The sequence below is a fragment of the Clarias gariepinus genome, chromosome 3, assembly GCF_024256425.1.
Source record: "Clarias gariepinus isolate MV-2021 ecotype Netherlands chromosome 3, CGAR_prim_01v2, whole genome shotgun sequence".
Classification (NCBI taxonomy): domain Eukaryota; kingdom Metazoa; phylum Chordata; class Actinopteri; order Siluriformes; family Clariidae; genus Clarias; species Clarias gariepinus.
This window is the reverse complement of record NC_071102.1, coordinates 9,860,200-9,876,851: the sequence shown is the minus strand read 5'-3', so window position 1 is coordinate 9,876,851 and position 16,652 is coordinate 9,860,200. Positions and strand designations below refer to the sequence as shown.

The following is a 16,652-nucleotide window of genomic DNA, read 5'->3' as shown; positions in this document are numbered from 1 at the left end:
CTCTTGTCACTCAGGATGGATTTGACTACCAATGGCTTTTCATATTTTTAAGGTTCTACTTCTGGAAAACATTGCATATTAAAAGCCACCTGACATTTTTTTATTTCTTAGGGCTCATCCGCCTTCGCTCCAACCCCCCTCCAAAATTGCAGGGGGTGGAGTACATCTTAAACATCACAGCCACAGATGACAATGCCTCTGGAGGACCCCAGTCTCTGTCAGCCACGGCCCAGGTCATTGTGGGAGTGGATGACGTAAACAACAACAAGCCCATCTTTGAGAAGGTATCTAAGTTTAAGTTTAAGTATTTAGCTGGATAGTCTTGCAGTCAACTATCAAAGTTAACAGTTTTATATTTACATATGCCTTGCTCGGCCAAAAGTCACACAAAAAAAAAGCCTTTTGCTTGATGGAAGATGGGAGAGTCAGACCACTGAGTAAAGAATTTTCCACTACATGCAAAAGATTCTCAGTGGGGTTAAGGTCTGGACTGGGTGACCAATCCATATGTGAAAATAATGTCTCATGCTCCCTGAACCCTCTTTTCAGTCCAATGAATCCTGGTGTTCTCATCTTGGAACATGCCATGATGGAAAAACCTGGTTATTAAGTATGTTGAGGTAGTCAGCTGACATCATTTTTTGCACACATGACATTGGTAAACCTTAACCTGACCACCAGAAGCAACCTCAGATCATTAATCTGGCCCCAAACGCTTGTATAGTAGGCACTAGAGCATGATGGGTACATCACTCCATCACTCTGTGCCAGGGTAAATCTGGTCTCATCAGACCATATGACCTTTTTTTCAAATTTCATTCTTTATGTTATTCTTTATGCCTCTCTGATAAGTGGTTTTCTTACGGCTACACAGCTGTTTAGTTCCAATCCTTTGAGTTCTCTTTGCATTGTCAGTGTGCAAGTGCTCTTCCTTTCACCATTAAACATAACTGTGAGTTTTACTATTGTTTATTTTATTATTTTGTTACACTTAGCCTTTAAGTGATCTCCCATCATGGACATTAAGGATGTTTTTTTTTTTTCGGACCTCATTTCTTCCTCTGCAATGACTCCACGCTCGCACCACTACTTGTCTTCTTAAACCTGCTGTGGTTTGTGCACCTTTTTTTTTTTTTACCACAGTAGGAAATCAATAAAGATTTTGGTTGCATGGACTGGATCCATACATGTTATTTTTATATATTTATATATATATATATGAATATTAATTTACTTAAACTCAAAATTAAATATTTCACAATATTTTTTATTTTTACTTGCTGTAAGCTGTAATCATTAAAAATAAAAAAAGTTTTAAAATATATTTAACTTTATGTTTAATTAATCTAGAATATATGGGAATTTCACTAAATTTAAATAAATGAAAAAATAAAACCTTTTGCATGATTTATTTATTTATTTTACATCTAAAAACGTTTAAAGATGACTTGGAACATAAGGTGGCAGCATGACCCTAAATGTAACTACTTAAAATAGTTTTATTTATAGCTGGATAGGTTTTAAATGTTAACTCTTGCCACCATAAAGTCATGGTAGTTGCCTATCCAGACATTTGTAAACAAGCAATAAATATATAAATTTTCATTGAATGGAAAAGCAGGCAAAATTTTTTTTTCTTTTTTTTCGTTTACTTAAAGAAAATACAAGATGTCTAAGAAGCCAACATATTTTTAACAGCTTATCAATTAAGAACTATTCTTATTACGGACTCAGATTAATTAAGCCCACTGTATACTCCCACAGCATGTAGTCAATTTCTCTATCTGATTTCCTCTATCTGACATCCTTTTAAGCCCATCTTTATTGCAGCCTCTATGTCCATCTATCCTCTAGAGAAGTGATTAGCCAGCCAGTCTGCACTAGCCCTAGATCATCTCAGGCTCTTTTTAATTAACGTGTGAAATGTCTGCCAAATTACCTTGGGCTTACCTGCTTGAAAATGTCTCAATTTAACATGAGATGAGGGGTTTCAGGAGGTCTTAAACGAGGGTGCTGAGGTGAGGAGACGATCTTCAGGGAGCGTTAACACCGCGGAACCATTTCTGCAGCTGTGAAACGTTCTTCCTGAGTTCAGCTCAATGAGAAGTGAGGTAAATTAGCGTCAGCCCTTTTTGAAAGAGAGGTCAAACTGCTTTCTCGAGAAGGCAGGAGACGTGTCTCTACACTTCCTGAACTGCAGCAAGAGAGATGAAGTGGCTTGAAGAGCTTCAGTGTTCCGTTCCTGACCAAAAGACTTTCAAGCAAAAAATATCCAAAAGGCAGGAGAAATAATGCTTTCATACCACTGTTCAGGCTGACATCTCTTTTCTCTTCACTCAGTCCATCCGCTCAATCTCTACTTCTCCTTCTGTTTCCGTCAGAGTCAAACTATCTCATACAATATCAATTTTTATCTCTTGATCAGCGACTCTCTTTATTTTAAACTTTTTTTTACTCTTTGGTTGGATTTCTGACTTTTCTGCTCTCCATGGGACTTGCCAGGAACCAGCAGGAGAGAGAGAAAAATGGCTTCATGTTGTGTTATTAACCTTGTCTCCTCCGCTTCTTCTATTCTTGACTGCATGCCCCCCTTTGGTGTGGGGTTCTATAAGAACCAACTCTTGACTGGGTGCAAGAACGTCTGTAATAGGGGAACTTTTCAGCAATGGAGCCAATCTCACATCATGGGGTTCCGTTTTTGTTCGGAACAATCCTCTGTTGCTACTTGGAAAGGATGATGGGGTAGAAAAAAAGGGATTTACTGGTTTTTCTTTTCTCATGTGGTGTGGATTCAGGGTTTGGGCCTTTTTTTTTTATTTAAGGCCTGCTATCACAATAACTCTTACTAACCTGGACTGAGATTAAAACGGCATTAAAAAGAGATTTACCAATTTGTTACAAAATAAACAGAAACATATCAAGCCCATTTCTTAGTTAATTTATTCAACAAACTGCCAGTGTGGAAATGTATTGTAGTTTGTTTTTGTTTGTTACTTTGTTTCATCCTATTTATTATGTCTATTTATTTGCTGTGCTCCGGGTTTCATATAAGGTGTAGATAATGATGGTTTCCGCATTGCACTGATGAAGTTGATACTGGTGTGTGTGCAGCCCAGGACGGCTGAATTATCGTGGCTCCTTTCAGCAGTATCAGAGGACTCAGCAAGATGGAATTGATTCTAGGACGATTCAGTTACAACACTGATGAATCTCAATGCTACAGAACAGATTCATAAACCTCAGCTTCCCACTTTCTTCACCTTCCTCATTCACTTTTTTTTCGCTTTCCCTAGTCTGTAATTCTATCTCTCTGCATTGCTCCTTGCTTTCATTTTTTGTTGTCTGTTTTTTTTACCCATAGTTTCCAGCATTTTATTTTTATATCTATTCTTTAAATAAGTTGAATTCCTAGCTATGCGACTACAGCGGCTATGAAAATTGTATTTATTGTATTGTAGCTTCAAATTAGTGCAGATTGTTCCAACTTATTTTACCATCTCTTTCTCCGTGTCTCAGTGTCAGCACTATAAGGAGATGGCGTCTGTTCCAGAAAATAAGCCGGCAGGGACGTTCGTGCTGCAGGTACACGCCGTAGACGCTGATGAGGGAGCCAATGGGAAAGTGACATATGGCTTCATGCACAAAGATAGCACGGTGCCGGCCTTTAACATCGATCCTGATACAGGTGCTTCCAAAATTAAGCTAGATCAAATGATTTTTGGACAAATGTCCATTTTCATTACCATACTGTGGTAATTGTGCAAAATACATACATGGATTCTGTTTTAATTGTTGACAAAAAAGAATTTTTTTTCTTTCTAATGATCTGACACTTGGAAATCACTTGAATTGTAGCATTTTCATGAATCCGAAAGTTCACACTAATTCACTTTAATCACAGCCATTTAAAACATGTCAGCTTTCTAAAGTAAAAAAAAAAAAAGATGCCATTTAGCAACTCATCTCGACATCTTTAATGAAATCTAATGCTTGATGAAACCTGAACGTTTATTATACATCCAACCTTCAGCAATTTGCAACAAAAGAAAGAGGAATGGGGAAAAAATGTGTGACATTTCGAATTTCTTTATTCCAATTAAATTGTGTGAAAAGGAATATTAAGGTTTATGGGTGGAGCTTTGTTCTACTTGCGGCTTATGGCTTTTAATTTCAGTTATGCATTTAAGCATTAAGACGAATTATATGGTTGCGCACCAGCTAGGGTAGCCACATTACAGCTTCAGGGTCCTCGGGTCTGTTTGGAGTGTTTCTCCTGTATATCGCTCTAGGCTTCCTTTAGGTTCTAGGGTTTTCTCGTATCTTTCAAAAAAAACCTGCCAGTGAATGGATTGGCCTTGTCATTTGTCTCTAGCTGTGAATGGTATTGCTTCAACACACTCAGTCTTCAATAACCAGCATAAACCAGTTACCAAAAATGAATAAATTTAAATAGATTTAAAAAAAGAGAACAAGTTTGAAAGCTTACACAGTCTGGAAGGGAATATTGGGTTTGTGAAAGCAATAAACCAATTATACAGAAAGGATTAATGGCTTCTCAGATTCCTTTTCCTGTGCTATTTTCCAGTATTATTTTGTCAGTTTAATTAGACACCATCATAATGTTGTTTTATTTTGACGCGAATAAGGTGCAATCATGACTGCAAGGAAGTTCGATAGGGAGCGACAGAGGGAGTACGCGGTGACGGTCACGGCTACAGATCAGGCAGCAGATCCTCTCATAGGCATCTGCCAACTCAACATCCTCATACTGGATGAGAATGACAACAGCCCGAAGTTCGAGAACCTGCGCTACGAGTGTAAGCAGGCCATTTCCTTATTTTAATTTAGCCTGTCGACTTTTGAATTTCCGATAAACCTACAAGTTTTGAATTAATCTTGAAGTGAACTTCATTTGACCTCGTGGCTTGATAGAGTTTGAATAGAACATACAAATCAAAAATATGTAACGACACACCTTTTCCCCATGGCTCTGATTAAAATAATTTGTATTCTGGTCTACCTTCATACAGACTTCTTGAGGGAGGACACCATGATTGGCACCAGTTTCCTGCGAGTCGCTGCACATGATGATGACTACAGCACCAACGCAGCTATCACATATTCCATGTCTAAAGAGCAGCCAGAATACCTGCGAGTCAATCCTGTTACGGGCTGGGTTTACGTCAACCAGCCCATCTCTCAGGTCTGTATCTAATATCTACACACACACACACACAGACACACACTCACACACACAAATCTCTTAGGTTAGAGAGATATACATCTATGAGGTTTAGGGAAAAGATGAATTGCTCTCTTACGGGAGAAGGTACAGTAAATTGAAATTGTGCCCTGCTACAGAAAGGCATTTTACATATGAGGTCTATTCTCATACAGATTTAATTTGTTGGTATAAAGCCAGCATATTGCTAATTTGGTTGAGTGTGAGCCAAGTTTTTCCACTTCTTGCCTCGTTACTTTTTCATGCTTTAAAATTAAGGCACTAATTTAGGTCTGTGCTGGAGAATGTTTGATGCTTTATGAAATCCACTTTTGGTTAAAAAAAAAAAAATATATATATATATATATATATTTATATATATACATATATATTTATATATATATATATATATATATATATATATATATATATATATATATATACTGTATGTATATATATATATATATATATATATATATACTGTATGTATATATATATATATATATATATATATATATATATATATATATATATATATATACACACACACACACTGTATATATTGCCCTTTGTTATCGTCTTTTAGTACAAAGATCAGAATAATAGAAGAGTAATTTCTTGGCTTGATGTAGACTTTTAAATATCCTCATCCATTTCTTACAGAATAGTTCTACAGAAGTTATGTCGCTTTGCTTCAAAAATAATCTAAACGCTAATCTAATCTAAATAATGTTCAGAACGTTTCCTACTATATATATCCAACATATATTCTATATGTTTTTCTGGTGCAATAAAGTAATGTTATTCCAGTATACAGTACAAATTGTAGGATAGCTGATCCCATGCTTAAATTAACATCTGGTGACCAGAAATAAAAATTAAACTGCTTACTTAGTTTTTCTGGGGTCTGTTTTTTACATCATTGTTTGTCCATACCCATGTGATGCAAATAAATCAGTTAATTCTAATTGTGTAAATAAAGTTAAGCTATAACTAATATCAAGCTATGACTATATCATAAATTCAGTTGTTCATGCATCGTACTGACATCCAGTGTTGAAGTCTTTTGGACAGCTTTTCGATGTAGTATTGTTTAATACTAACATTAAGAGATTGTACTAAGCTACACCAAGACAAAAAAAAAGTGTAAGTTAAAAAAAATGTCTTGTTATTAAAATTTAGCTACAAGAAGATTATTATTTTTTGCTTATTTCCCAGCCTGTTACAAAAAGATCACATGGTCATTATGCATGAAAAAACATAATTAATAGACTTCCTTAAAATCCTAAAGAAAACTAATTAGATTCACAAATGTATTGCCAATATATAAGAGCAAAAAGTGCTCCAACAACAATACAACCAAAACAACAATAATTGGTCCTGCTGGCTTACAGCTGGTTTTTATTATACTGTACAAGCACAAATGGAGACGAAAGAGGATTGATTGTTATTGAAATTATAAAAAACATCACGGTGCTGCGCTTTTTCGTAAAGGGGATCAGAGATGCTGATTTGATTGGATATCACACAAGTATGTCTTACCACACCTCCCACCTTAATAATGTTTACAATAACACTTATAATGTTGCTGACAGTTATGAAAAATACAGAATATACAGAATCTTCATCATATAATTGATTTTGCTTGGTTAAGGGACAATGTATAGTAAGTAGGTTTTATAACATTCATGAATATTTCTCTCCAGCAGAGTTCACTTTGATCTCTTGTCCAACATACTGTCTACTAGTGTGGAGATATATTAGCTAGAACGTGTGTTCAGTAAACATGCGCCAGGTTGATGAAATCCAATATAGTAGATTTAAATCCCACTCTGTCAGCACATAGTGATTTAAAGAGTAATTCAGTTTAATGTAAAGAGGAGGCTTGGATTTGTGATGTAATAGCCAGATTGTTTGCCCGATATCAAGGAAAACCTTTAGAATGCACACTCAGACAAAAAGGGATTCTTAAGATTTTTGTTGTTGTTGTTGTTATTGTGATAATTAAGAGTTTATATTTTCCATAAGAGCTCTACATGGATTGTTTTCCATGAGATAGAAAGTCTGTGTAGGGATTTACATAGAATCCTATGAGATATTAGTTGTTGAGAAACCTGAGGTTGCTTAGATGCCTTTCACACAAATTATTGACATAACAAAAGAGATGAGTTGCTGTCCTTTTTACATGATGAGCAGTCGGACATGCATCCCACATAAAAGATTATGGCCCTGGGAAATCTGCCCCTAGCAGCAACCAGTGGATTTGTTGATGGCCCAAAGTGCAAAAGCAAAGGTCAGTCAAACATATGGAAAAGAGGGGAAAAACAGTAGCAGCTTAAAGGCTCACAACTCAGCAGGAATGTTTGGTTGTCAAAACCTGGTTGCAGTGTTACACACTTAGCGACATCGGCTTAGTGGCTGTGTTCTCACCTGCCATGCAGAGGGCCCAGGTTTGATCTCCAGCCAATGGCCAAACCCTGCTGAGAAAGAGCATTCTAAAAGAAAAACAACAGCAAAATTGTTTCAAAGTTTGTTGGACTAACAAACCTTGACTGCATGGTGTTGGAATAATGTTGAATAAATGATCCCAATACAATGTTGTAAATACTTTTATTCTCACAAATAGAATATTTTATACTCCTGTTGCATTTTTTTTGCTTCCCCTTCAACAAAGGCAAAGATCTAAACGTGACTTAGCAAGCTATCTGAGATTTATGATTCAGTGTCTCTGAAACCCTACATCCAGAACACATGTCCAGGCAAAAATGCCTTAATGCTTGTACAAGATGGAAAGCCTTCAGAATAGACAGGCAACAAGAGTCACAAGCAAGCTGAGACACATCCAAGTCCTGACTAGCCGATGTTCTTGGTTACCCTTATATTTTTTCTCTGATCCTATAAAACCACAAGAATTCCACAGGAGAGATTTTAACTTTGAGCAGATTATATTTCCAGCTGCTGCAGTGTGAGGTAAATTTTGCCAAATATAAATCTCACTGCCCCGACCTTTAAGTATAGCTCTTTTACATACTAATTAATACATCTAATTAATGCTATTTGATGATAAGTCCAAAAAAAAAAAAAGCCTAATTATTTAAATGTGATGATCAGGAGGGAAGGAGTGAAAGAGCGGGTGGGAGGTGTGTGGATAGGGATGAAAGGAGAGTAAATTAAATCGTTTGGTATGAAGGCCCCTTAGAGAAGCAGTCTCAGTTAGAACAGTTTCCATGACTACCAAGGGTGTATGATGAAGCGTATGTGTGTGAAGAGGTCAGTCTGAATTTGTTTGGCTGTCATTACATCAGACAGCACACACACACTTCTTTTAATACAAGTCAAAGTGGCACATCAGCTGGGATTGGTGCAGGCTCTCTCCACGCTCACCTCTCCCACACTCTGTCTACCGAGCTCACAGCATCGCACATGCAAACAACCATTTGAAGTTATGATTAAGCAGTATTCCGGCTCCATTATTAGTCACTCACCATGTGTGTTTAAATGCAACGATGAGATGCTTAAAACCACGTTCCTTAAAAAGACACAAGAAATAAGTGTTCAGACATTACTGAACATTTTATAGACTAGTCCAAAATGAGTTCATCATCATCATACAGTGCTGGTTAGGAGGCTTTAATGCTTTGTGCTATTTTGATTGCAGAGGACCTACATCACCAGAGAGATCATAGCCACAGATGGCGGGAACCGAAGTAGCTCTGTTGAGTTGGCTGTCACCATCACCAATGTGAAGAATCAACCTCCTCAATGGGAGAAGGAAAGCTACGAAATGGTCATACCAGAGAACACTGTCCGAGACACTCCCATCGTGGTATGATTCATCATACTTTAACGAATGCACTATGCATAGACAATTTGCATTCAAGTCAACAGTTATTTAAGCAGTATTATAAAAGAGGGAGTGCTGTTGTACTGAATATCAGCACAGCTGATGTCTGAGATGCAGTTATTAGCATAAAGAGCCAAAACAAACTATTGGCAAAAAGAGCCTAACTATATCTTAGCACGAGTGCTGAAGATATAACAAACTGGAAAAACTAGCATTTAAGCTGCAAAAAAATTAAATAAATTGTTATTGTCAAGTTATTGACAGTGGGGAAAAGTAGTTTGAAATTCTTATTAGTATTATGCAGCCAAAAGGCGAGGAGGATAAACCTTGAAGGTGGTGGACAGGTTTGAGAAATTAACAAGATTTACTTTATATGTCAACTTATTCCACTTTAAATCATCAGCTAACTTTTGGTGTTTTGGGGTTAAAACCCAAATAGCATTAAATGGAAAGTAAGTATGCTATGTAGTGTGTACAAACCCTTGTTCCACTCACCAAGTAGTGCCCTTGATTGGGAGTTAGCTAGTTTGCTGTGTAGATTGCGTTAGCCATGAACAGAACAACAAGGATGGTTTAGAGGCGAATAGGAATGACAAAGAAACAATTACTAGGGAGACAGTGTTGTTTAAGAGGACAACATTATCAGATGTGTTTTTTTTTTTTTTTGCTTTAAGTGATTTCGTGACTGGTTTTTAGGGTAGGTTTTGGCAGGCAGCTGCCCTCTCCTTTCTCTAGTGCTGCAGACGGTACTGACCTACTTTTACCCTGCAGCCAACAGTTAGTGTAATTAATAATTAAGAGAACACATGTGATGTGGAATGGTACATATAGTTAAACATCCCAGAGGTATTATGATTATCTGTTGTATAATACCTCTCTTTTATTTAGATTATTCAGCCGTAACTAACTGTGGTATAATTATTAATTACGCACAATGCGTAGTCATGGCCATGCTTGAGGCAAATAACTATAATGTAACATTATAAGGTGAAAAATGTACACACAACATGACTAAAACCAACTTAGAACAAGTACAATAGGAATACAATATACAAAGTATCACATATCTATTTACCCAGGGGACAGATTTTTGTCATAGAATTAAGTGAGCTATAATTAAAAAAGGTGTTTCTCCTGTGTGATGAGAAATGCAGTTGGGAGTGTGAGATCACGCTGTAATATCCCTTTAACATCTTCATTAAGAAAAAAAAAACTTTTTTATTAATTGGGGCAAATATAACAAAAGTCAATGGTTATTTATTTTTTACTCCAGTTTTGGCCTCTACCAAAAAGTCACGATATTGCTTCATGATAAAAGTATCAAATTATTTACAATAAAAAAAATAAAACACAACAAAATTTATTTAAAGGTCACATATAATATCAACATGAAATGCTAATCTTTTTTGTTATTACTGGTGCAATAATTTAAAATGTTTTTGGAAACTGGATGTACTTTATATCCCATGGTAGACTACAAAGCCATACAGACATCATCTCATGTATTCTTAGCATACTGTAGCATACCTCAACTGAGAGGTAGAGAGTGGTAGAGATGTCCCACACAGGTTATAGTTAACGTATTTTTCAGTATGCTCTACCAAAAAGTTACGCAAATGTTTAAAGGGATATTTCAGACATCTGACAAAAATGTGAAATACATACATATGCCTCTTCACTTGCCATAACCCTCAAAGTAATAGTCACATACAGTGCATGATATACCTGATATACTGGACCTTCTATAAATTAAGCTTTATGTAACTTAAAAAACTACATCAAGGCCTGTTTGGTTTTTGAAAGATTTCTGGAATGAATAAATAAAAAAATCACAGGAAACAAACTGCTCCTGTTTTAGTCAAAGAGGTGAAGAGCAGTAAATCTCTAAAAACTACATAGGGTTTTATTGCACCAGTGAGATGGCAAATCCGATAAGGTTAAAGCTCAACAAGATTCCTGTTTTGCTCTAAACACTACCTCATAAGATCTGCATTTAATATACTGTGGCATCTCTCAGGTGACTGGATGAAATGATCCTATAACTGAGATGGTTATTTGACACGGGAGTTTACTCCCAGGCACTCTACTCTGTGCTGTCAAGTTCTGTCAGCTACCTTGGTTTTCTTTCTGAGCTTGTACATCTTCTCTCTCTCTCTCTCTCTCTCTCCCTCTCTCTCTCTCTCTCACACACACACACACACACACACACTCTCTCTCATATGCACAGAAGTACACTCCCACACATTCTACATTCCCACATGTGCGCACACACACTCACACACACACACACACACACACACACAGCGTACAGGAGCATCTACCTCCATTTAAATCAATGACAAGACTAAAGACAAAATGGCTACATTGTTTTATTTAGCCCATTCTTACACCTATTATCACACACACACACACGCACACACATAGCCTATATACCTTTTTTTTTTTTTTTTTTTTTTTTGCATATCTCAGAATAGCCAGGTGCTCGTGTCTCTGGGGATTGCAGTCTGGTATTTTAAGTGAACTGCCACCTCCTGACCACTGGACTTGGCCAGTAACTGCCTTTTTATTATTCACGATGATTTTTTTTCATTTAGTTAAATGTGCATTGAAAATTGATTTTCTGGATCTTCCCCCTTTTTTTTTTTTTTGAAGCTTTTAAAGCAATTTAAAGACAATGGACAAATGTTATACTAAATGTATGAAGTCTAAAGGGATAGAAACGGGGGGAAAAGATTTGCTGTTTCTGGCTTAATTGATCATTGGGATAAATGCTAGATTTTCTTGTTAGCAGAGAATGCAATGAGGCCTGATGGATATTTAATAGATCAGCAATGGAATTGCTTGTCTTGTTCTAATTGAACACTATGACTTTAAGGCTATAATGGGCATCGACACAGATTTCTTTTTGCACTTTAAATCAGACAGAATAAGTGTTCCAGTAATTCTACCAAAGAAGCTATGGAAGACAATAAAAACAATCTACTCAGAAATAAAGTTCAATCAACTGTAGCGTTCCTTGTCATATCCATTTTTTGCACCTTTAGCAAGTTTCTAGCTTAAAAAGTTCCATGTAGTGTAGCTTTAAAGCTTTAAACGAGAAGGTAATTATGGGCCAATTATGTAGCTCTTTTAAAGATACAACGAAGGAACATTTTAAATAGGAAATACATACTTTTTAAATACAAAAAAAATAAAATAAATAACAATAATGATTTTACCACAGCAGCAAGAGAGGTACAGTTTAGCACCTTTATTACCTTTATTAAATGTTCCACAATCTGATGCAATCTGTCAATTTCACAGATTTTTAGGGATGTCTGAACACACAAATGTTAAATATAAAAATATTTAGTCAGTTTTTTAAACATCTAGGCTCTGCATGGTTTTAACTGGCTACAAAGTACACTTTTTATGTTAAGCTCAACATTCAATAGGATTTCATACACAGTGAAATTATTTTTTTTCTCACATATTTCAGTTAGGAAGCTGGGGTCAGAGTTAGACAGAACGCACCGCCCCTGAAACAGATAGAATGTAGGGCCTTGCTTAAATCTTGTGATTTGACTTAGAATCCTACAGTACTAGAGTTATCTGTGGCTCAGAAATGTAAAAAAAGGAAAGAAATTTGCCTTATTTAATGTAGATTTTCTTTCTACGCTGTATAGACAGTGAAAGCCACCTCTCCGCTGGGTGACCCCCGAGTGACCTATAACCTGGAGGATGGCTTGGTACCTGAGACCAACATGCCTGTACGTTTCTACCTGACTCCCAACCGAGAGGACGGATCTGCCTCCATCCTGGTGGCTGAGCCACTGGATTATGAGACGACACGCAACTTTATGCTCCGTGTCCGTGCTCAGAACGTTGCTGCCGTGCCTTTAGCTGCTTTTACAACAGTGTATGTCAACCTCACAGGTAAAATCACCTTCATCTCTGTGTGACGCAAATGACAATCAAACGCCAAAACACGTGATGATTTTAAGAATGACAAAGTTGACAATGACAAAAATGGTGCGACATTTACTGCAGCATCAATATCTATTTTTCCTTTGGCTATCTTTATTAGCCAAACATAATAACATAGTCACATAATGTTTTTTCTAATACTAAGACAAAAATGAAGGTAAAAAAATATATATATATATTTCTAAATAAATGCATTAATATTTAAAATAGTTCATATGACTGTATTACAGATTTGTAGTCTGATATTGACTTTAATATTCTGGGGAGAGGTGTACAGTACTATATGTAGATTAAGCCAAAGGTCTTAATGAGGTCTAGCATCTAGTATCAAAATACTAATATAAATATTTGTTGGATGGACAGGTTGATGAATAATGTATAAATTGATGGCATGATATGAATAGCTTGGATGGATGGTGGATTGATGGATGGGTGGATGGATAATAGATTAATGTATCAGTAGAGATGATGGGTATGAATGGAAAAAAATGCAACTCATGCACCCTTTGATTTCTAATGCATGACTTTAATATAAACTATTCTGCAAAACATGGTATCTAGTATTATGTTATTTTCTCTTATAGCTTTAATCCTCCTAAGTATTTATTGAAAGCCTGACATACTTTAATCCCTTATTTTAACTCACTTTCTCAGCTCATGAACTTACACTTACCAACCTGAAAAGCAATCCAGCATTTTACCACTTGCTTATCCCTTTCTCTTCTTCAATCCCTTTCTCTTCTTCAATAAAGCCTTGCATTTCTAATTCCACTGCAGGAAATCTCTACGCCATCCTATGTGATTTACTGGCTCTTCCCCAAAGCCATAATTGGGCGCAACTCATGCATGAATCTCTTGCTCTGTTCCATTTATGAGTGCACTCTAATACTGATTGAGGATCCTCCTACCCTCACTCCACCCCTGCCTAATATTAATCCAATAAGAGCTTTATGATGAGGTTGCTTTTAGCTGGTGCTTCTCCTTTAAAAGTGGACACCTTGTGCAGATCAGTGCCAAACCTTTCCTTCACTTTTTCATGCCCTCCTTCTGCAATTGAAAGCACAACTAGTGGCATAGGAAAGCGTAAGACAGTGAGAGAAAGAGAGAGAGAGAGAGAGAGAGAGAGAGAAAGCTGTAATGGATTTGGACCTCGTGTTTAATTCATGGATTACGACATTGGCTGGGAGAAAATTAAAAACCTAGAAGTACATCAGATGGCGATTAGTGCTTTGGATCGTTCAATCCATTAAAGATCTTGCCCTAAATTTCACTCCTCCTACTTCCCTTCCATTACTGAGGAAACACACACATACAGTACAGTACACACACTTGTTGTGACAAATAATGCATATCATATTCGATATATAAAATACATATAATTTCCTTTAAGATACACTATACATCTAAGCAGTCATAATATTATTACTACTGACTGGTGACATGGATACTATGACACCTGGAAGTTTTGTCCCTGAAGTTGACCTGCTGCAAGCAGGAAAAATGAGCAAGTGTAAGGATTTGAATGACTGTGACAAGGGCCAAATTGTGATGGCAAAACTGCAGCTGGTGTGGAATGTTACTCATCTTCAGTGGTCAAGACCTACCAAAAGTGGAACAGTACATGGATGAAAAACCATTGAACCAGTGACCAGTGGAAGGAAAACCATTGAACTGGGTCATGGGTGGCCGAGGCTCATTGATACTAGTGTGAAAAAAAGGCTGGCAATGCTTTAAAAAGTTAATGCTGGTTCTGAAAGAAACTGTTGCAGTTTGTTGTGGATGGGGCTTTGTAGCCACCAACCACTTAGGGTGCACATACTTACTTGTGTCCTCTGCCAAACTGTCCACAATGTGCATGTGAACATCAGAACTGGACCACAGAGCAATGGAAAAAGCTGGTCTGGTCTGCTTTTACATCATGAGGATGGCCGGGGGCACATGCTTAAATTTCCTGTGCACTATTGGAAGAAGGCATGTCCACCGGATAAAGTATACCCCCTTTATGGAAACCATGCACCCTGATGGCAGTGGCCTCTTTCAGCAGGATACTGCATGCTGCCATACTGCAAAAATGGTTCAAGAATGGTTTAAGGAACACAATGAGTTTGAGCCATTGACTTGTCCTCCAAATTCTCCCGATCTCAATCCAATCAATCATCTGTGGGATGTGCTTGAAAAGCCCAATCGATGGAGTCCCTATCTTGCACCTTTTAAAGGATTTAAAGGATCTTCCACTAATGGCTTGGTGCCAGATACCACAGCCCACCTTCAGAGGTGTAATGGAGTCCAGGCCTCAGGGCTGTTTTTGTGGCAAAAAGGAGGCTTAAAAAAAGAGGGGCTTACTTAATATTAAGTGAGTGATCATAATGTTATGGCACATAATAATTGCACTTTTAAACTTTACTTAGTAACTGTAAACTGTGGCATGGCAATAAAACTAAAACTGACACACTCCCTGTTTGACATTTTCAAAATTCCATTTAAAGTTCTACTGACTTTGACATATCTTTTCTTTTGAAAAGGTTTTCTGTGATATAAGGGCTATATTTATGCTTTATTTCATTTATTTATTTTTTCTTTTTTTCCCCTCTTCACTACAGTACAAGGTCAGATTGTTCTATTGTGCCTGGCAGCTAAAGAGAGTCAATAATACACCTTGGGTAGATGATGAATCACTCTTAAGTGTGGCAACAACTGCAGCTAAAGCCATGCAGCTAGCCAATAGTAAACAATAATTAAAGTCGTGTATTTAACATGTGACTAGGATCCCTGTGAAAGACTAAAATCATTTTTGCAGTTATACTTTTGCTAAACTTTTTTTTTTTTCCCATGGATATAAATGAGTTAAAAATGTCATGGTCATGACGAACCGTTAAAAATGCCTATTCTTGTTTTCTATAAAGTGTTTCCTTATACAACATTAATATCCATGTTAAATGTGCTGCGACATTACAGCGTGTGCCTGCTTCTTTCAACAGATGTGAATGACAATGTTCCATTCTTCACCTCCTCTATTTATGAGGCCTCTGTGACAGAAGGGGTTGAGGTTGGGACTCTGGTCCTGCAGGTGTCTGCCAATGACCTCGATCTGGGCTTAAATGGAAAGGTACATTATAAAGCTATCAAACTTTTATTCATTGCATATAGTTTTAATCTGAAAGTGTAAGCTATCTATAAAAAATGAAAGAACGGTTTTGTCTGTGCATTAGTCAGAACTCAATCTTTTAACTATGTCTATACGTTTCATACAGTACATCATAGAACCCGAAACCAGTTTCAGAAACATTTCTGTCTGTTTGTCTGTGTGCTGTCCATCCAGATTTTATCACAGCATCATGCACAACTGGCTGAACAGAATTTTATGAAACTTCAGTGGTATCAAAATCGAAATGTTGCATAGAAGTGAAGTTATGAGCAGTTATGTGGCAGATCATGTCAAAGCAAAACTGGCAGAGTTTAATGGTACTTTTGCAGTACTTAGATATCTGTCTAAAGTTTAATCTGCACCATAAATGAAATAAAAACTGTGGAATAAAAGTGATGGTTTGAACAGTTATGTGACGGATTTAATAATCTACTTCAAATTAAGCTACTAATGCGCTACTTGCTTAATGTAAACAA

The 16,652-nt window shown here is 36.8% G+C and overlaps 1 protein-coding gene across 1 annotated transcript in view; it reads left to right on the top strand.

The window, feature by feature from the left end:
- The window catches only part of si:ch211-186j3.6 (neural-cadherin), a 285,750-nt gene that overhangs the window by 129,000 nt on the left and 140,098 nt on the right, over positions 1–16,652 (top strand). Inside the window, exons 8-14 of the mRNA XM_053492457.1 lie at positions 112–284; positions 3,517–3,685; positions 4,647–4,817; positions 5,031–5,203; positions 8,880–9,047; positions 12,731–12,980; positions 16,010–16,137. Coding sequence (XP_053348432.1) covers positions 112–284; positions 3,517–3,685; positions 4,647–4,817; positions 5,031–5,203; positions 8,880–9,047; positions 12,731–12,980; positions 16,010–16,137 — 1,232 coding nt within the window. The remainder of the gene's footprint in view (positions 1–111; positions 285–3,516; positions 3,686–4,646; positions 4,818–5,030; positions 5,204–8,879; positions 9,048–12,730; positions 12,981–16,009; positions 16,138–16,652) is intronic.